We start from the raw sequence: 22,571 nt of genomic DNA on the forward strand, positions 1-22,571 counted from the left end.
TGTGTCTGTTTGGGTGAAAATTCTTCATGCTATTTTCTTTTTTCCCAATAGTCACCTTCATCACATGGAGCCAGAGAACAAAACACAATTCCCAGAATTTCTTCTTCTGGGACTTTCAGAGGGACCAGAATTGCAGCCCCTCATCTTTGGGCTTTTCCTCTCCATGTACCTGATTACTGTGTTTGGAAACCTGCTCATCATCCTGGCTGTCAGCTCAGACTCCCACCTCCACACCCCCATGTACTTCTTCCTCTCCAACCTGTCCTTTGTAGACATCTGCTTAACCTCCACTACCATCCCAAAGATGCTGCAAAGCACTCAGACAAAGAGGAAAGTCATCACCTATGAAGGCTGCATTGTCCAGGTGTATTTTTACTTACTCTTTGCAGGATTAGATGACCTCCTCCTGACTGTGATGGCCTATGACCGGTATGTGGCCATCTGCCACCCGTTGCACTACACAGTCATCATGAGCCCCTGGCTCTGTGGACTGCTAGTGCTGCTGTCCTGGGTGTTGAGTTCTATGTATTCTTTGTTACAGAGTTTAATGATTTTGCGATTGTCTTTCTGTTCAGACTTGGAAATACACCAATTTTTCTGTGAAATCACATGGCTCATCCAACTGGCCTGTTCTGACCCCTTTCTCAATAACATGATGGTGTATTTTGGATCTGTAATTCTCGGGGGTGTTCCCCTGGCTGGTATCCTTTACTCTTACTCTAAGATAGTGTCCTCTATCTGTGGAATCTCATCAGCTCAGGGGCAGTATAAAGCATTCTCCACCTGTGCATCTCACCTCTCTGTTGTCTCCTTATTTTATTGTTCAGCCTTAGGAGTGTATCTTAGCTTCACTGCTACCCACAGCTCACACACAAGTGCTATAGTATCGGTGATGTACACTGTGGTCACACCCATGCTGAACCCCTTCATCTACAGTCTGAGAAACAAAGACATAAAGAGAGCTCTAAAAAGATTCTTCGGGATGGAAACTTTTAGAAAAGGTCCATTTACCTCGGGCTGAAGAATGATAGCAGGGCTTAAAGTCTCAGAGTCAGATAGTGAGATTCTTTGTTTAGATTATGGTAATAGCAACTGCTTCCTCATTTTATTACCTGGTATTTCCATTTCTTCAATTTCACCTTTCTCTACAATTTTAAACACATCCTTTATTAACTTTTCTCTGACATCTAAGTTTTTTCTTTTGTCATTTTTCTGCTCTCTCAAATTGGTTCAAACCTTTTGTGAAACATATGTAAATTCCCATTTATCTCATGAGACTTCACACATTTTTAAGAATAAATTCTTCTGAAATGAAATGCTTTTTACTTAGTAAACTTTTTTCATTTTATTAAAAGAATAAACATAGTTTGTGCTACTTCTATGAAAAATCTAACTCGGTAACTAAATCAATTATATAATTTCATAGGAGAATAAAATATGAAACTATAATTTGTTACTGTTTTAATTCATCATACCTTGGAACATCATTATCATAATTTCTCTTTCTGGAAATGTAGACATGAACAGATGTATGTTTTATAATTGGTCATCTGATTTTACACTCCTCAGGGTACTATTCTCTATTTAGCTCAGTGTCACATTCTCTACAGGAGTTACTGAGAAAGCGGAGCATCAAATGCATGTCTCTAATTGGTATCTATATGAAACAGCAATTTCAATACAGAGTTTGACATAATAAGGCCTAGAGTCAGATAGGACCTTAAGTATGATGCAACAGAAGTTTATGTCAGATTATTCCTATGCAAGGTATTTTTTCATAGTGTCCATTTAATTATTGAGGTCTGTGGCTTAGTGTATGTACGTAAAAGGGTTTATTGTTGGGGTGAAGGATTATTTGGTGTAAATATATCTTTCTGCTTGAAAACTTCCATTGTGCCTAAAAATATATGGTTCCTTCCAATGCTCTAAATGAAATATTTCCCCCATTCCATTTCTGTCATAACCAATAAAGGAACAGTGAATAAATGATAGGAATATACAATATAAATGATATTCCTATCATTTATTCACTGTTCCTTTATTATATATAATGTATATCATATATATATCCCATATATATATACATCTCCAAATCATGGCTCACTAGAGAGCTTAAATTCCTATCCAGTCCTGTGATAAAGGTGTAAGTTTTTAGAAATAGACATATCCTTTCTTCTCTTTTTTTAATTAATGTGTTTAATATTGAAGGATAATTGCTTTACAGAATTTTGTTGTTTTCTGTCAAACCTCAACATGAATCAGCCACTGCTGCTGCTGCTGCTAAGTTGCTTCAGTTGTGTATGATTCTGTGTGACCCCATAGACGGGGGCCCACTGTCTCTGGGATTCTCCAGGCAAGAACACTGGAATGGGTTGCCATTTCCTTCTCCAATGCATGAAAGTGAAAAGCGAAAGTGAAGTCACTTAGTCATGCCCGACTCTTAGTGACCCCATGGACTGCAGCCTACCAGGCTCCTCCATCCATGGGATTTTCCAGGCAAGAGTACTGTAGTGGGGTGCCATTTCCTTCTTTGGAATCAGCCGCAGGTATGCATATATCCCTTCCCTTTTGAACCTCCCTCCCCATCCCACCCCTCTGGGTTGATACAGAACCCCTGTTTGAGTTTCCTGAGCCATACAGCAAATTCCTGTTTGCTATCTATTTTATATATGGTAATGTAAGTTTCCATGTTACTCTTTCCATACATCTCATCCTCCCCTCCTCTCTCCTCATGTCCATAAATCTATTCTCTATGTCTGTTTCTCTGTTGCTGCCCTGTAAATCAATTCTTCAGTACCATTTTTATAGATTCCATATATATGTGTTAGAATATGGTATTTATCTTTCTCTTTCTGACTCACTTCACTCTGTATAATAGGTTGTAGGTTCATCCACCTCATTAGAACTGACTCAAATGCATTCCTTTTTATGGCTGAGTAATATTCCACTGTGTTTATATACCACGACTTCTTTGCCCATTCATCTGTCAACAGACATCTAGGTTGCTTCCATGTTCCAGATACTGTAAATAGCACTACAATTAATAATGAGATACATGTGCCTCTTTCAATTTTGGTTTCTTCGGAGTATATACCTAGGAGTGATATTGGTGGGTCATATGGTGGTTTTATTCCTAGTTTTTTAAGGAAAAATTCCAAACTCTATACTGTCTTCCTTAGTGGCTGTATAAATTTACATTCCCACCAACAGTGCAAGAGTATTCCCTTTTCTCCACACACTTTCCAGCATTTATTGTTTGTAGACATTTTTTTTTTGTATTTATATGTTTTATTTAAATGCATATATTTGTAGAGCAGTTTTTAATAGCTACATTTATATTCTTTTATTTTTTGATGAGGACCATTCTGACTGGTGTGAGGTGATATCTCATTGCAGTTTTGATTTGCATTTCTCTAATAATGAGCGACATAGTGGCAGACTTTTTTGGGGGCTCCAAAATCACTGCAGATGGTGACTGCAGCCATGAAATAAAAGGACACTTACTACTTGGAAGACAGGTTATGACCGACCTAGACAGCATATTAAAAAGCAGAGACATTACTTTGCCAACAAAGGTCCGTCTAGTCAAAGCTATGGTTTTTCCAGTAGTCATGTATGGCTGTGAGAGTTGGACTATAAAGAAAGCTGAGCACCAAATAATTGTTGCTTTTGAACTGTGGTGTTGGAGAAGACTCTTGAGAGTCCCTTGGACTGCAAGGAGATCCAACCAGTCCATCCTAAAGGAAATCAGTCCTGGGTGTTCATTGGAAGGACTGATGTTGAAGCTGAAACTCCAATATTTTGGCCATCTGAGGTGCAGAGCTGACTCATTTGAGAAGACCCTGATGCTGGGAGAGATTGAGGTGAGAGGAGAAGGGGACAACAGAGGATGAGATGGTTGGATGGCATCACCGACTCAATGGACATGAGTTTGAGTAAGGTCTGGGAGTTGGTGATGGACAGCGTGGCCTGGTATGCTGCAGTCCATGGGGTCACAAAGAGCCGGATATGACAGAGAAAATAAACTGAACTGAACCGAATAATGAGCTATGTTGAGCATTCTTTCATGTGTTTGTTAGTCATCTGTATGTCTTCTTTGGAGAAATGTCTGTTTAGGTCTTTTTCCCACCTTCTGATTGTTTTTTTTTTTTTTTTTTCTGGTATTGAGTGATACGAGCTGCTTATATATTTTAGAAATCAATCCTTTGTAAATTGTTTCCTTTGCTGTTATTTTCTCCCATTCTGAGGGCTGTCTTTTCACCTTGCTTATAGTTTCTTTTGTTGTGCAAAAGCTTTTAAATTTAATCAAATCCCACTTATTTTTTAAAAATATAAATTTATTTATTTTAATTGGAGGTTAATTACTTTATAATATTGTATTGGTTTTGCCACACATCAACTTATTTACTTTTGATTTTATTTCCGTTACTCTAGGAGGTGGGTCATGGATGAGCTTGCTTTGATTTATGTCAGAGAGTGCTCTGCCTATGTTTTCCTCTGAGTTTTATAGCTTCTGGTCTTACATTTAAGTCTTTAATCCATTTTGAGTTTATCTTTGTTTATGGTGTTAGAAAGTGATCTAATTTTATTCTTTTACATACACCTGTCCAGTTTTCCCAGCATCATTTATTGAAGAGGCTGTCTTTGCCCCATTGTATATTCTTGCCTCTTTTGTCAAAGATAAGGTACCCATAAGTGCATGGGTTTATTTCTGGGCTTTCTATCTTGTTCCACTGGTCTATATTTCTGTTTTTATGCCAGGACCATGCTGTCTTGATGACTGTAGATTTGTATATAATCTGAAGTCAGATAGCTTGATTCCTCCAGCTCCATTCCTCTGTCTCAAGACTGCTTTGGCTATTCAGGGTCTTTTGTGTTTCCGTATGAATTGTGAAATTTTTTGTTCTAGTTCTGTGATAAATGCCATTGGTAATTTGATAAGGATTACACGGCTTAGACAATAAAGCGTCTGACTACAATGTGGGAGACCTGGGTTCGATCCCTGGGTCAGGAAGATCCTCTGGAGAAGGAAATGGCAACCCACTCCAGTACTCTTTCCTGGAAAATCCCACGGACAGAGGAGCCTGGTAGGTTACAGTTGATGGGGTCACAAAGAGTCGGACACGACTGAGTGACTATACTTTACTTCACTTTTTCATTAAATCTGTAGATTGGATTTGGTAGTCTAGTCATTTTCACAATATTGAATCTTCCTACTCAGGAATGTGGAATATCTCTCCATCTGTTTACGTCATCTTTATTTCTTTAGCCTCATAATTTTATGTGTACAGTTCTTTTTCCTCCTTAGGTAAGTTTATTCCTAGATATTTAATTCTTTTTGTTGCAAAGGTGAATGGGATTGATTCCTTAATTTCCCTTTCTGATTTTTCATTGTTAGTATATAGAAATGAAAGTGATTTCTGTGTATTGATTTTGTATCTTGCAACTTTTCTAAATTCAATGATTAGCTCTAGTAATTTTCTGATACAATATTTAAGGTTTTAACATACACTATCATGTCATCTGTAAACAGTGAGAGTTTTACTTCTTGTCTGACCTGGATTCCTTTTATTTCTTTTTCTTCCCTGATTACTATAGCTAGGACTTCTAGAACTATGTGAATAATAGTAGTGAAAGTGGACACCCTTGTCTTGTCCCTGATCTTAGGAGTAATGCTTTCATTTTTTCACCATTGAGAATAATGTTTGCTGTAGGCTTATCATATATGGCCTTTACTATGTTGAAGTAGGTTCCTTCTATACTCATTTTTTGATAATTTTATTCATAAATGACTTCTTAATTTTATCAAAGGTTTTTTTCTGCATCTATTGAGAGGATCATATGCTTTTCACCTTTCAATCTGTTAATATGGGACATCACATTGATTGATTTCCATATATTGAAGAATCCTTGCATCCCTGGAATAAACCCAACTTAATTATGGTGTATGAACTTTTTGATGTGTTGCTGAATTCTGTTTGCTAAACTTTTGCTGAGGATTTTTGCATTTAGGTTCCTCAGGGATATTGTCCTGTAGTATTCTTTTTTTGTGTTGTCTTCATCTGGTTTTGGTATCAGGGTGATACTATTGTACAAGGTGGTGGCCTTGTAGAATGAGTTAGGAAGTATTCCTCTCTGCAGTTTCTTGAAAGAGGTTTAGAAGGATAGGCGTTAGCTCTCATCTAACTCTTTGATAGAATTCTCCTGAAATAGGCATATGCTTTTAACCTTTCTTGCTTACCTACATGGAACCCTAAATGGAATCCCATTTTTATAAAGTTGACATAAACTTGAATGATAGCATCATCATGAATGTTATTCAAACTTCACACAGTTGCCTAGAAAAAAGCAGCATGTTATTATAACTCCCCCCAGTTCTGTTCATTTTGATTATTGTTTCCGTTACCTGTTGCTACATAGCAACTCATCTTAAAAGGAAATGGCTTAATATAATGAAGATTTGTCAGATGGTTTCTGTGACAGGTAGCTTATCTGAGCTCTGACTGTCTTCTCTTGGATCTGCTGTCAGCTGGCAGGCTCTATTTTGTGTTTTAAAGGATCATTCATGATGTGGTGTGCAGTGGTAGTGCTCTTCTGTCTCGAACCACTTTGTGTCAATTTCTTCCTTTTATATATTAGGTCAGTCTTTTGTTTATAGGGAAATCGCCAGGTTACTCAAATGTCAGTTGCTTTATTTAAATTTCACTGTTCTTAAATTTATATATGCCCCTTCTTTCTTCCTAATTAGAGGAGCTGTCTCCCATCAATTTTAGGTATGACACAACTGCCTGTGTTTAACATACTACCCTCCACAATGTACTGCCAGAAAGTTTTAACTCTTAACTAATTAATTGGAGTGCAATTCCACATAATAAACTGTACATTTTAAAAGTATTCAACTTACTGAATTTTAAAAATTAGCAATATATTCAGTTCAGTTCAGTTGCTCAGTCATGTCCGACTCTTTGCCAGCCCATGAATCTCATCATGCCAGGCCTCCCTGTCCATCATCAACTCCTGGAGTTTACTCAAACTCAAGTCCATCGAGTCGGTGATGCCATCCAACCATCTCATCCTCTGTCGTCCCCTTCTCCTCCTCCCCCCAATCCCTCCCAGCATCAGGGTCTTTTCCAATGAGTCAACTCTTCGCATGAGGTGGCCAAAGTATTGGAGTTTCAGCTTCAGCATCAGTCCTTCCAATCAACACCCAGGACTGATCTACTGTAGAATGGACTGGTTGGATCTCCTTGCAGTCCAAGGGACTCTCAAGAGTCTTCTCCAACACCACAGCTAAAAAGCATGAATTCTTTGGCGCTCAGCTTTCTTCACAGTCCAACTCTCACATCCATACATGGCTAATGGAAAAACCATAGCCTTAACTAGACGGACCTTTGTTAGCAAAGTAATGTCTCTGCTTTTGAATATGCTATCTAGGTTGGTCACAAGTTTCCTTCCAAGGAGCAAGCGTCTTTTAATTTCATGGCTGCAATCACCATCTGCAGTGATTTTGGAGCCCCCCAAAATAAAGTCTGACACTGTTTCTACTCTTTCCCCATCTATTTCCCATGAAGTAATGGGACCAGATGCCATGGTCTTAGTTTTCTGATTGCTGAGCTTTAAGCCAACTTTTTCACTCTCCTTTTTCACTTTCATCAAGTGGCTATTTAGTTCCTCTTCATTTTCTGCCATAAGGATGGTGTCATCTGCATGTCTGAGGTTACTGATATTTCCCCCAGCAATCTTGATTCCAGCTTGTGCTTCTTCCAGCCCAGCATTTCTCATGATGTACTCTGCTTATAAGTTAAATAAGTAGGGTGACAACGTACAGCCTTGACGTACTCCTTTTCCTATTTGGAACCAGTCTGTTCCATGTCCAGTTCTAACTGTTGCTTCCTGACCTGCATATAGGTTTCTCAAGAGACAGGTCACGTGGTCTGGTATTCCCATCTCTTTCAGAATTTTCCACAGTTTATTGTGATTCACACAGTCAAAGGCTTTAGCATAGTCAATAAAGCAGAAATAGATGTTTTTCTGGAACTCTCTTGCTTTTTCCATGATCCAGCGGGTGTTGGCAATTTGATCTCTGTTCCTCTGCCTTTTTGAAAACCAGCTTGAACTTCTGGAAGTTCACGGATCACGTATTGCTGAAGCCTGGCTTGGAGAATTTTGAGCATTACTTTACTAGCATGTGAGATGAGTGCAATTGTGTGGTAGTTTGAGCATTCTTTGGCATTGCCTTTCTTTGGGATTGGAATGAAAACTGACTTTTTCCAGGCCTGTGGCCACTGCTGAGTTTTGCAAATTTGCTGGCATATTGAGTGCAGCACTTTCACAGCATCATCTTTCAGGATTTGAAATAGCTCAACTGGAATTCCATCACCTCCACTAGCTTTGTTCATAGAGATGCTTTCTAAGGCCCACTTGACTTCACATTCCAGGATGTCTGGCTCTAGGTGAGTGATGACACCATCATGATTATCTTGTTCGTGAAGATCTTTTTTGTACAGTTCTTCTGTGTATTTCTGCCACCTCTTCTTAATATCTTCTGCTTCTGTTAGGTTCAGACTGTTTCTGTCCTTTATCGAGCCCATCTTTGCATGAAATGTTTCCTTGGTATCTCTAATTTTCTTGAAGAGATCTCTAGTCTTTCCCATTCTCTGTTGTTTTTCTTTATTTATTTGCATTGATTACATAGTTCCATTTGCATATGATTTAAAAGGGCGCACAATAAGTTTTAATTTCTTTGTAATGTTATTATTAATAATAGAATTGCCCTGAGCCTCAGTTTTATCTTTCAGAAGGAAATGTGAGATGATAAATCCTAACTTCCCTTGGATGTTGTGAGGAATGAATGAAGTGCATAGAAATACTTTGCTGAGCCCACAAACATTGTTCAAGCTTAGGAATATGTATGTACATCTGTATCTGTATACACTTTCTCTGAAATAAACACCCATGCACACATAGATTTAAACACACTGTTTCTTTTTTTTTAAATTAATTTATTTTAATTAGAGGCTAATTACTTTACAATATTGTATTGGTTTTGCCATACATCAACATGAATCCACCACGGGTGTACACGTGTTCCCAATTCTGAAGCCCCATCCCACCTCTCTCCCCGTACCATCCCTCTGGGTCATCCTGGTGCACCAGCCCCAAGCATCCAGTATCATGCATCAAACCTGGACTGGCGATTCGTTTCTTATATGATATTATACATGTTTCAACGCCATTTTGCCAAATCATCCCCCCTCCCTCTCCCACAGAATCCAAAAGACTGTTCTATAGGGTGGGATCATTTGGGAGAATGGCATTGAAACATGTATAATGTCATATATGAAGCGAGTCGCCAACCCAGGTTCAATGCATGATACTGGATGCTTGGGGCTGGTGCACTGGGAAGGCCCAGAGGGATGGTATGGGGAGGGAGGAAGGAGGGGCGTTCAGGATGGGGAACACGTATATACCTGTGGTGGATACATGGTGATGTATGGGAAAACCAATACAATATTGTCAAGTAATTAGCTTCCAATTAAAATAAATAAATTTATTAGAAAAAAGACTGTTCTATACATCTGTGTCTTTTTTGCTGCCTCGCATACAGGGTTATCATTACCATCTTTCTAAATTCCATATATATGTGTTAGTATACTGTATTGGTGTTTTTCTTTCTGGCTTACTTCACTCTGTATAATCGGCCCCAGCTTCATCCACCTCATTAGAACTGATTCAAATGTATTCTTTTTAATGGCTGAGTAATACTCCATTGTATATATGTACCACAGCTTTCTTACCCATTTCATTTGTAATTCCATCTGTTGTCTTAAAAGAAAACATAAGAGCAAGTTTGAAGGAGAGAAGTAAAAAAGAAAAGAAAAAAAACCACGAACATTTAAATTAGCATAAATTAGAAAAAAAGTAGAATTTTTATTTTATTTTATTTATGTATTTATTTTTTTAAAGTAGAATGTGTGACCTTAATTTGTTGTTGTTGTTGTTCTGTCCCTCCATTGGATAATCTCTCTAACGTCACTCATTCTTTCTTCTGCCACTTCAAATCTGCTATTAAGCACGTTCAGTGATTTTTATTTCACCTGTTATACTTATCACCTTCATAATTCTTACTTTTTAATAATTTCCATCCTCTACTGATTACCTATATTGAATGAGAAATCATTCTCATACTTTCTTTTTTTAAACTTAAATTTATTTATTTTAATTGGAGGCTAATTACTTTACAATATTGTATTGGTTTTGCCACACATCAACATGAATCTGCCACGGGTGTACATGTGTTCCCCATCCTGAATACCCCTCCTACCTCCCTCCCCATACCATCCCTCTGGGTCATCCCAGAGCACCAGCCCCAAGCATCCAGTATCCTGCATCGAACCTGGACTGGCGATTCATTTCTTATATGATATTATATATGTTTCAATGCCATTCTCCCAAATCACCCCACCCTCGCCATCTCCCACAGAGTCCAAAAGCCTGTTCTATACATCTGTGTCTCTTTTGCTGTCTCACTTACAGGGTTATTGTTACCATCTTTCTAAATTCCATATATATGCATTAGTATACTATATTGGGGTTTTTCTTTCTGACTTACTCTACTCTGTATAATAGGCTCCAGTTTTATCCACCTCATTAGAACTGATTCAAATGTATCCTTTTTAATGGCTGAGTAATACTCCATTGTGTATATCTACCAAAGCTTTCTTATCCATTCATCTGCTGATGGACATCTAGGTTGCTTCCATGTCCTGGCTATTATAAACAGTGCTGTGATGAACATTGGGGGCATGTGTCTCTTTCAATTCTGGTTTCCTCAGTGTGTATGCCCAGCAGGGGGATTGCTGGGTCGTATGGCAGTTCTATTTCCAGTTTTTTAAGGAGTCTCCACAGTGTTCTCCATAGTGGCTGTACTAGTTTGTATTCCCACCAACAGTGTAAGAGGGTTCCCTTTTCTCCACACGCTCTCCAGCATTTCTTGCTTGTAGACTTTTGGATCACAGCCATTCTGACTGGTGTGAAATGGTACCTCATTGTGGTCTTGATTTGCATATCTCTGATAATGAGTGATGTTGAGCATCTTTTCATGTGTTTGTTAGCCATCCGTATGTCTTCTTTGGAGAAATGTCTATTTAGTTCTTTGGCCCATTTTTTGGTTGGGTCATTTATTTTTCTGGAATTGAGCTGCAAAAGTTGCTTGTATATTTTTGAGATTGGTTGTTTGTCAGTTGCTTCATTTGCTATTATTTTCTCCCATTCTGAAGTCTGTCTTTTCACCTTGCTTAGAGTTTCCTTTGTTGTGCAGAAGCTTTTAATTTTAATTAGGTCTCATTTGTTTATTTTTGCTTTTATTTCCAATATTCTGGGAGATGGGTCATAGAGGATCCTGCTGTGATTTATGTTGGAGAGTGTTTTGCCTATGTTCTTCTCTAGGAGTTGTACAGTTTCTGGTCTTACGTTTAGATCTTTAATCCATTTTGAGTTTATTTTTGTGAATGGTGTTAGAAAGTGTTCTAGTTTCATTCTTTTATGTGACCGTAATTTTAATAATGACTTGCTTTTCCTGTCTTAAATTCCAAAGGCCTCAGAGTCAGATCCACACCTACATTTAGGCCAAGTGAAATTCTCTGTACCAGCTCAGGGGGCAAAATCTGTCCACAGTGACTAAAAGATCAGAGTGTACCATCAATGACCCTATGTAAAGGAAGTTCACTGATTGACTCCTAAGGGTTAGTCTCAGCTCCTAGGAGCAGTATGTGTGTTGTGCTGTGCTACGTCTCTTCAGTCGTGTCTGACTCTGTGCGACCCCATGGACTGTAGCCTGCCAGGCTCCTCTGTCCACGGAATTCTCCAGGCAAGAACGCTGGCATGAATTACCATGCCCTCCTCCAGGGGATCTTCCCAACCCAGGGATCCTATCTGCCCATCTCTGTTATATGTCCTGTGTTGGCAGACAGGTTGTTTACTTTCTGATGTAAGAAGGAAATCTTTTTAGGTTTTGCAAAACTTGCTTGAAACCAAGTTTTATATTAAAGAGCAAAGTTATCCCATGTTTTGAAACGAGCAAAAGTCATATTCAGAGATTTCTTGGGTTGTGTTCCAGCAACAGATCAAAGCATTGAAGACGCAAAGGACCTAGTCAAGACCAATTGTCAATACTATACTTTTGAGAAAACTTGAACTCAGGGGTGTGATGAGGTGCCGGGAGTCTTAGAGCTTTGGAAGCAGAAGTAAAGATGAAGGGGTGAGGAAACTGAATTTACCTGACTTATAATGGAGTCTCTTAAGAACAGAGGATTAGCAGAAAAAAATACATTCTGTTCAGACCAGTACTCCAAGGGAAATCATGTACTTAGAGGTTGGGCTAACAAAGGAAAAACGTCTAATGAGATGACACAGAAGATGTAAATATCTCCTCTGCTGCAGGCCCTCAGCCTGTGTCTCTTTGGTTGGATAGGATGTGGTTGTTGCTTTTGCAATCCTACATCGGGCTGAGAGAACAATGCTTGATCTCTCATTGCTGTCTTGTGGGGAAACAGAGCGTGGATCTGCATCATCAGCTACTTAGGGGTGAAATTTTACTTTCACAAGGAAACCTCCCTCACAGAGTTCCCAAACAAGTGAGTCTGAGAGCTCCACAGACACTGCAGGAGAGGATCAGAGAGGATGGAAGCCAGGAATGTACCTGAGGTCACCTGAGGACCAATCTAGCATATCCCAGAGGCAGAGGTCACTGTGGTTGTTTGCTGGGTTTCCTGAAAATGTATTTATTTATGATACTGAAAAAGGAACACTGCACTTGAAAACGAGAGTGTCAATGTTGAAAATTAAATCATGCTAGGCAAAGGCTACCCACTCCAGTATTCTGACCTGGAAAATTCCATGGACTGTATAGTCCGTGGGGTAGCAAAGAGTCGGACGCAACTGAGCAACTTTCACCTTCACTTTCAGTGGAAGTCCAACAGAAGAATGAATGGGAGGTATAAATTGCATCCAGTAAAAGTGGAACATGAGTCTAAAGTTCTTGTTAATTAACAGGAGTAGACAAATAGGGTATTAACTGTTGAGGGTCAGTCAGTGAGGTGAGGGCATTTCATTTTATTGTAAGATGGGGCATATTAGACTGTGCCTCCACATAGAGGAGAAAGCTCTAAACTGAGGACTGTTTGCAAATAATACACACTTTCAATAGCTGTGTAGGAAACATACACATTACAGTATCTTCTCTCACTCTTGTGTGCACATAAGAAACAAAAAAATACTTAGTTATGCTAAAAAAAAAAGATGTATGCTAGGGACGTTTACTTTCCAACTGTTTTATTATCCGTGAGGCTAAATAGATCTATGAATTTGTTAGTCATGCGGTGTTTCTCTATTTAAAAAATGTCTCTATAACTATTTTGTTTTATATAGTGGTATCAGAGTGTTGTTATTCCTTTTTAAAATTGCATTCTTTGATAGGAAGGATTATTTTTTAACAAAACCCTTAAATTTGTGATTTAGTTCTTTTATATATGCATAGATATATTTGTGAGATTGTATAAGAACTGATAAATTTTGTTGGTCAAACCTGCAAACATTCTCTTCATTGCTTTTCCAAAAGAATTTGGGTATTTGACCTATGACAATATATGACTTACAGGTACACAGCATAATGATTTAATACTTGTTTATACTGCTCACTGCAGTAAATCTCCTTAACATCTGTCACCACATATAGTTACAATTTATTTATTGTGAGGGTAACTTTTAGGATATACTGTCTCTTAGCAACTTTCAATTATGCTAAAAAGAGTATTATGAACTATAGTCACCGTGCTGCACAGTACATACCACTCATTGCTCTTTATTGCTATGTTTCTTACTGTAATAATTTGTCACTTTAATATTCTAAATGTGTCAACCCTTGCTGTAAGCAAGAAGGAGAGTGAGAGTTCTTTAGCATTCTTAGTGGTGATAGACAACTTATACATATTTACTTCTATTAAGAGTTTCTCATCAGTTATTCCTTATTATTCCTTTTGGCCTTCTGATTAAATCTTTTCCTAAAAATTGCATCTCCTCTGATCATAATTCTTCACCATTTGACTTACATTCTATAGCCATATTTGAATTCCTCTCTCTACATATAAGATAAAATTATAACTTAGATACTGCTCCTTCCTCACTTCATAAATGTTCTTCTGTTATTGTCACCCTGCTTATTTAACTTCTATGCAGAGTACATCATGATAAACACTGGACTGGAAGAAGCACAAGCTGGAATCAAGATTGCTGGGAGAAATATCAGTCACCTCAGATATGCAGATGACAGCACCCTTATGGCAGAAAGTGAAGAGGAACTAAAAAGCCTTTTGATGAAAGTGAAAGTGGAGAGTGAAAATTTGCCTTAAAGCTCAACATTCAGAAAACGAAGATCATGGCATCCAGTCCCATCACTTCATGGGAAATAGATGGGGAAACAATGGAAACAGTGTCAGACTTTATTTTTTGGGGCTCCAAAATCACTGCAGATGGTGACTGCAGCCATGAAATTAAAAGATGCTTACTCCTTGGAAGGAAAGTTATGACCAACTTAGATAGCATATTCAAAAGCAGAGACATTACTTTGCCAACAAAGGTCCGTCTAGTTAAGGCTATGGTTTTTCTTGTGGTCATATATGGATGTGAAAGTTGGACTGTGAAGAAGGCTAAGTGCTGAAGAATTGATGCTTTTGAACTGTGGTGTTGGAGAAAACTTGAGAGTCCCTTGGACTGCAAGGAGATCCAACCAGTCCATTCAGAAGGAGATCAGCCCTGGGATTTCTTTGGAAGGACTGATGCTAAAGCTGAAACTCCAATACTTTGGCCACCTCATGCAAAGAGTTGACTCATTGGAAAAGACTCTGATGCTTGGAGGGATTGGGGGCAGGAGGAGAAGGAGACGACAGAGGATGAGATGGCTGGATGGCATCACTGACTCGATGGACGTGACTTGAGTGAACTCTGGGAGCTGGTGATGGACAGGGAGGCCTGGTGTGCTGCAATTCATGGGGTCGCAAAGAGTCGGACACGACTGAGCAACTGAACTGAACTGAACTGAATTGAACTATATTGTTTAACCCCCATATCTTTGGCAATTTGATCTTGAATTAGAGATCCATGTTAATATTGTTAAATTTTTACTGTTTGTGTCTTTTTATCAGTGAGTTGTAGATTTTCATTCAATTTTATTACATCCTATTGTTCAGGAAGGGGCTTCCCAGGTGTACTAATGGTAAAGAACCCATCTGCCAATGCAAGAGAATTAAGAGATGCAGGTTCGATCTCTGAGTTGTGAAGATCCCCTGAAGGTGGGCATGCCAACTCGCTCCACACTTCTTGCCTGGAGAATCCTTTGGACAGATGGAGGCTACTGGCAAACTACAGTCCATAGGGTCATATGGAGTCTGACATGACTGAAGTTGCTTAGCACATGGCATATTGCTCAGGAAACAATATACTTAACATAAGTGCACTCTCACCAATATATTTTGTTCCATAAGTTCTTAGTTTTCGAAAAATCTCTTTCTAAAATGTGTTCTTATACATACTTATATACTTTTACACAAATGAATCAATACAATCCTGAATTCATGATAAATGGTCTTTATATTTTAGTGACAAATAGTCATTATGTTTAATGTTTTCTACAATTTGTCCCTCTTTTGTTCCTTTCTCAATAATGCCTCATGGACTTGCTTCCAAGTAACGAGTATAATGCTGGCTCATTATTTCCTTATCTGTATAATACTGCATGGTGTGGCTGTGTGACTCAGACATTTGGTGGTGTATTATATCATTTATAAATAAGTGACTATAATATCACTGCTACAAAAGTACTTTTTTTTTTTTATTAAATTTTAAAATCTTTAATTCTTACATGTGTTCCCAAACATGAAACCCCCTCCCACCTCCCTCCCCATAACATCTCTGTGGGTGATCCCCATGCACCAGCCCCAAGCATGCTGTATCCTGCGTCAGACATAGACTGGCGATTCAATTCTTACATGATAGTATACATTATAGAATGCCATTCTCCCAAATCATCCCGCCCTCTCCCTCTCTCTCTGAGCCCAAAAGTCCGTTATACACAGCTGTGTCCTTTTTCCTGTCTTGCATACAGGGTCGTCATTGCCATCTTTCTAAATTCCATATATATGTGTTAGTATACTGTATTGGTGTTTTTCTTTCTGGCTTACTTCACTCTGTATAATCGGCTCCAGTTTCATCCATCTCATCAGAACTGATTCAAATGAATTCTTTTTAACGGCTGAGTAATACTCCATTGTGTACATGTACCACAGCTTTCTTATCCATTCATCTGCTGATGGACATCTAGGTTGCTTCCATGTCCTGGCTATTATAAACAGTGCTGCGATGAACATTGGGGTACATGTGTCTCTTTCAATTCTGGTTTCCTCGGTGTGTATACCCAGCAGTGGGATTGCTGGGTCATAAGGTAGTTCTATTTGCAATTTTTTAAGGAATCTCCACACTGTTCTCCATAGTGGCTGTACTAGTTTGCATTCCCACCAACAGTGTAGGAGGGTTCCCTTTTCTCCACACCCTCTCCAGCATTTATTGCTTGCAGATTTTTGGATCGCAGACATTCTGACTGGTGTGAAGTGGTACCTCATTGTGGTTTTGATTTGCATTTCTCTGATAATGAGTGATGTTGAGCATCTTTTCATGTGTTTGTTAGCCATCCGTATGTCTTCTTTGGAGAAATGTCTATTTAGTTCTTTGGCCCATTTTTTGATTGGGTCGTTTATTTTTCTGGAATTGAGCTGCATAAGTTGCTTGTATATTTTTGAGATTAGTTGTTTGTCAGTTGCTTCATTTGCTATTATTTTCTCCCATTCAGAAGGCTGTCTTTTCACCTTGCGTATATTTTCCTTTGTTGTGCAGAAGCTTTTAATTTTAATTAGATCCCATTTGTTTATTTTTGCTTTTATTTCCAGAATTCTGGGAGGTGGATCATAGAGGATCCTGCTGTGATTTATGTCTGAGAGTGTTTTGCCTATATTCTCCTCTAGGAGTTTTATAGTTTCTGGTCTTACATTTAGATCTTTAATCCATTTTGAGTTTATTTTTGTGTGCGGTGTTAGAAAGTGATCTAGTTTCATTCTTTTACAAGTGGTTGACCAGTTTTCCCAGCACCACTTGTTAAAGAGATTGTCTTTACTCCATTGTATATTCTTGCCTCCTTTGTCAAAGATAAGGTGTCCATATGTGTGTGGGTTTATCTCTGGGCTTTCTATTTTGTTCCATTGATCTATATGTCTGTCTTTCACTGCTACAAAAGTACTTTGAAATTCTTAGTTTAATATTATTTTTCTCAACCAAGGATAATTGTGTCCCCCAGGAGCCTTTAAGCAATATTTTTTTAGACATTATTCACTGTCACACTGATGATGGGTAAGTGGTGGGCAAGGATGCTGCTAAACCTCTTGCAATTTATAGGACAGATCCCACCCCAGAGAAGAATCTGGCAGAGAATATCCATTAGTGCAGAGACTGAGGAATCCCGAGTTAAAAGTTATCCGTGTTTCTAATATCAATGGAAAAGTAGTTCCAATATAGTTTTTCATATATTCATCTAAAGAGTACTGCTTACTTTTGCACTGGGTTCTTTAGTCCATTTTAAAAAGATGTATCATATAAGGAAATACTTAATTTCCTTCTAGATAGGTGGCCATTTACTCCAGCTTTTATTCAACAATCCAGCATTTTCCAACCAAATTGGATGCAACCATCCCATAGGATAGTGTTCATATCCAAAGGGACCTAATTCTTCATCATTCAACAAATAATAGCAAAACATTTGCTACTTGCCAGAAATTTCTGGATCATTCTATGTTATATTCTCTTGAGTCAAGGTCTTTTCTAGAGCAATTCTTAATTCATGTCATAAGTGCTTAATTACTCCTATTATATATATCATGTTTCAGTCAGCTTTTGCTGTTCCATTCAGTTTTCTTTAATACAATTATGTGAAATCACCCTTTTAACTGGTTTCATATTTTAGCCATATTTTGTCATTTTATAATTTGTATTTTTCTTCAGTGTGTTTTTTAAATAAATGCAAATATATTCACAGACCTGGGAAAATAAGAATTGAACAAAGCAATTTAAGTCTCTGATGATTAGCATCTTGCAATATAGTGACAATGTCATAGTACACTGAAATAAAATATAGTCCTCAGGCTTAGATCATGTAAAGAAACTTATCCAGAATAAGAGAAGGAATTTTCATGGCCTACTCTAACTTTATAGAGTATGGTCTGGAAAGGCCTTTGCCTGTTGGTCAAAGACCAGAACTAGACTTGAAGTGTGCCCATTGGATTAATTAAAAAGGTGAAAATATTAAGACAAACAGTAGCAAACAAATTATGACTTGTAAGAAAAAAAGAGACAAGGCTTGCCTCATTCAGTATTAGACCACACAGAAAAATGTCAGATTATATGGAAAAGCACAAGAAAGACATCTTCTACTACTTCATGTAACACATATGAAACTTGTTGTATTTTGTGTGTTTTAATTTTTGAATTGTGAGTTTACTATCTTTACTTATTCTTCTCTTGGGATAGTAAATCTGTATGGTTTTGGTTTTTCACATCATTTAGATTTAACTTTCTCTCCTTGGAAAAGAGATATATTTCTTTCTGATTTTTCCTGGGCATCAAGGAGATGTAGCTAAAGTTGAAATATTGCCAAATCAAGGGGGTTTTTCTTTGTCCCATTGTCTCAGGGATGATTTGAGCTTGTTAGATCTTTTCCCTTCATTTTATCTCTCTCTCTCATACTTTTTATATTTCTTTAAACACAGGACAGAAAATGGTTGTAGTTGAAAGGAACCCTAACTTTATTACTCTCTCAGAAGCTTATGAACTAGAATTTCTGGGTACCATTAAAACATTGTTCAAGAGAAAGGTAATCGGATCTGACCAACTTGAGTTGTAACCACCCATGGCCCAAGGAGGTTGGTTCTGGATGAGAAATTCATGCCAATAATATAGTTCAGGAGGCTGTGGGGTGTGTCTGCCTGTGCCTTGTGAAGTGAGAGCGGTTCTTAAAGCAGACACAACTGGACTCCTATATTAAGGTGGCATGAGAAGTTCACAGAGGCCAGAACTCAATCAACAGATGAAACTATGAAAGGGATCTAATATAATTCATAGGACATTTCTGCAAGAAAACTAATATAAGTGCAAAGAACAACATGGAAGGAGGAATTCTCTGTGGACTGAGGTGTCAGTTGTAGCAGAGAGGCCACCTTGATCCTTAGCATCCCTGACACCATCTCTAGTCACTCCCCCACCTGCTCATTCCTCTGGCTTCCTTGTTTGCATTCAAACATGTGGAACAAGTGTCTTGCTCAGGACCTTTGCAGTGGCTGTTGCCTCTTCCAGGCACACACTTCTCCTGGTGTCATACTATATCCTTCTGTCTCTTTCTTAACATCTCTTCAAATAACCTCTTGTTTGTTGGCCTTGCCTGAACACTCAGTGCATAATAAGTTTCCCTCCTACTTGCTCCTTTATATCTGCTTTTTGTTTTCTTCAAAATATCATTCACCTTCCAACATAAAATATATTTATTTGAATATCATCTTTCACCATCCCTGGATTGTGAGAAATTTGTTTTTCAGTACCTCTACTTATTCCCTATATGTTCTTGGAGCATGTTGGCCCTCAATATAAAGTATTCCTGAAAATATCTGAAAGAATTTCTCATTAAAACTGAAAATACATGAACTCTTTGAAAGTATGCTGACAATGTGATAAAAATATCTGATGAGAGATGAAATGGGATACACCCTCAGGGAAGATCTGTCTATGTACAATATATTAGCATCAGTTTCTTGCAAGCAAAATAGAAATTATAGTATTTAAGCTATGTGAGTTATGCCAATTTCAGGGAACCTTAGTCATGTTCCCCCCCCCCCCCCGCCCCCCGCCAAGAGTCACCTTCACCATATGGAACCAGGGAATAATACACACATTTCAAAATTTCTTCTCATGGGACTTTCAGAGGTACCAGAACTGCAGCCCGTCGTATTTGGGCTTTTCCTCTCCATGTACCTAATCACTATTTGCTCATCATCTTGGTCTTCAGCTCAGACTCCCACCTTCACACCCCCATGTATTCTTCCTCTCCAGCCTGTCCTTTGTAGACATCTGCTTTATCTCCACCACCATCCCAAAGATGCTGCAAAATGTTCAGATACAGAGCAAAGGCATAACTTATGAAGGCTGCGTTGTCCAGATGCATTTTTACATTCTCTTTGCAGGATTAGATGACTTTCTCCTGACTGTGATGGCCTATGATTGCTTCATGGCCATTTGCCACCCCCTGCATTACACAGTTACCATGAACTCCCAGCTCTGTGGATGGCTGGTTCTGGAGTCCTGGATCATTAGTGTCCTGAACTCCTTGTTACACAGCTTAATGATATTGCGATTGTCCTTCTGCTCAGACTTGGAAATCTACCACTTTTTTTGTGAAATCAAACATCTAATCCAACTTGCCTGTTCTGACACCTTCGTCCATAACGTAGTGCTGTATGTTGGATCTGGAATTCTCAGGGGTGTTCCCCTGGCTGGTATCCTTTACTCTTAGAGTATAAAGCACTTTCCACCTGTGCATCTCACCTCTAATTTGTCTCTTTGTTTTATTGTACATGTTTAGGAGTATACCTTAGTTCTGTTGGTACCCACAGCTCAGAAGCAAGTGTAATAGACTCAGTGATATACACTGTAGTCACATCCATGCTGAATCCCTTCATCTACAGTCTGAGAAATAAAGACATAAAGAAGTCTCTGAAAAGATTCTTTGGAATGGAAACTTTTTAATAGGGCCATTTGATCTTGGACTGAAAAAATGCCCATGATAGCAGGACTCAAAGCCTCATAGACAGATATTGTGATTCTTTGTTCAGATTGTGATGACAGTAGTAGCTTCTTCAATTTATAGCCTGATATTTCCATTTCTTTGATTTCAACTTCTGTATACAATTTTAAGGACTTCCTTGGTGGCTCAGACAGTAAAGCGTCTGTCTACAATGCGGGAGACTCAGGTTCGATCCCTGGGTTGGGAAGATCCCCTGGAGAAGGAAATGGCAATCCACTCCAGGACTATTGCCTGGAAAATCCCATGGACAGAGGAGCCTGGTAGACTACAGTCCATGGGGTCACAAAGAGTTGGACATGACTGAGCGACTTCAGTTCACTTTATACAATTTTAAAAACATCCTTTATTAACTTTTCTCTGTTATCCAAGTTTTTTCTTTTTTCATTTTTCTACTTTCTCAAATTGATTAAAACTCTTGTATGAAATATATATAAATTCCAATTTATCTCATAAGACTTCACCCATTTCTTAAGAATAAATTCTTCTGAAATGAACTACTTTATACTGAGTAAATTTTCTTTCATTTTATTAAAGAATAATCATGAATTTTGCTACTTCTATGGAAAAAAATGTATACCCAAACAAAATATGAAACTACATTTTATCACATTTTGATTCCTCATACCTTGGAACATCACCACCGTAATTGCTTTCTGAAAATGTAGGCATTAACAAATAGTGTGTTTCATAGTACGTCATCTGCTTTTATGCCCTCACAGTGTACTGTTTTCCTTGTAGCTCAATGTCCACTTTACCTACAGGAGTCACTGGCAAAGTGACTCTAATTGGTGTGTATGTGAAACAAAAATTTCAGTAAAGAGTTTGGCATTATAAGATGTGGAGTCAAAGGGGACCTTAAGTATGATGTAGCAAAAATTCATGTCAGATTATTTCTATGTAAACTGTTTTTCATGGTGTCATTTACTTAGTGGTGTATGTGATTTCATTGTTTCTGTGTAAAGAGGTTTATCACTGGAGCGAAGGATTGTTTGGTGTAATTATATCTTTCTGCTTCTGCTTGAAGTAATTCCATTGCGGCTGCCTAAGAATATGATTCTTTCCAATTCTCTAAATGAAATATTTGCCCCATTCTAATTTCTTTCATGATCAGTAAAAGTCAGTGGATAATATAAATATCATATTTAAATGATATATGTGATGTAAAATATATAAATAAAACACTTTGACACTTTTCTTTCTTCCTAAAAGAGCTATCTCAACCAATTTTAGGTGTGACTCAACTACCTGTGCTTAGCATATTACCCTAAACCATGCAGCATCAGAAATGTTTAATTTTTAGCTAATTCATTAACATGTAATTACATACAGTAAACTGCACATTTTAAAAATATACAGTTTTCTAAATTTCAAAAATTAAGAGTATACTGTATTGGTGTTTTTCTTTCTGGCTTACTTCACTCTGTATAATAGGCTCCAGTTTCATCTGCCTCAGTAGAACTGATTCAAATGTATTCTTTTCAATGGCTGAATAATACTCCATTGTGTATATGTACCACAGCTTTCTTATCCATTCATCTGCTGATGGACATTGTAAAGTAATTAGCCTCCAATTAAAATAAATAAATTTAAATTAAAAAAATTAAAAATACAAAAAAATCCC

General features: G+C 38.0%; 1 protein-coding gene and 1 pseudogene across 1 annotated transcript; both read left to right on the top strand.

Annotated features, from left to right (window-relative positions):
- On the top strand, window positions 1-1,021 carry LOC138085613 (olfactory receptor-like protein OLF4). The gene has a single exon (XM_068980083.1). It carries the CDS (start codon window positions 65-67, stop codon window positions 1,019-1,021), a length of 957 nt encoding a protein of 318 aa, XP_068836184.1. The 5' UTR covers window positions 1-64.
- A 16,429-nt stretch (window positions 1,022-17,450) lies between these two features.
- LOC138085614 (olfactory receptor 7A10-like) lies at window positions 17,451-20,892 on the top strand (annotated as a pseudogene).
- Window positions 20,893-22,571: the final 1,679 nt, after the last annotated feature.

This window comes from Capricornis sumatraensis, chromosome 9 (genome assembly GCF_032405125.1).
Source record: "Capricornis sumatraensis isolate serow.1 chromosome 9, serow.2, whole genome shotgun sequence".
Classification (NCBI taxonomy): Eukaryota; Metazoa; Chordata; class Mammalia; order Artiodactyla; family Bovidae; genus Capricornis; species Capricornis sumatraensis.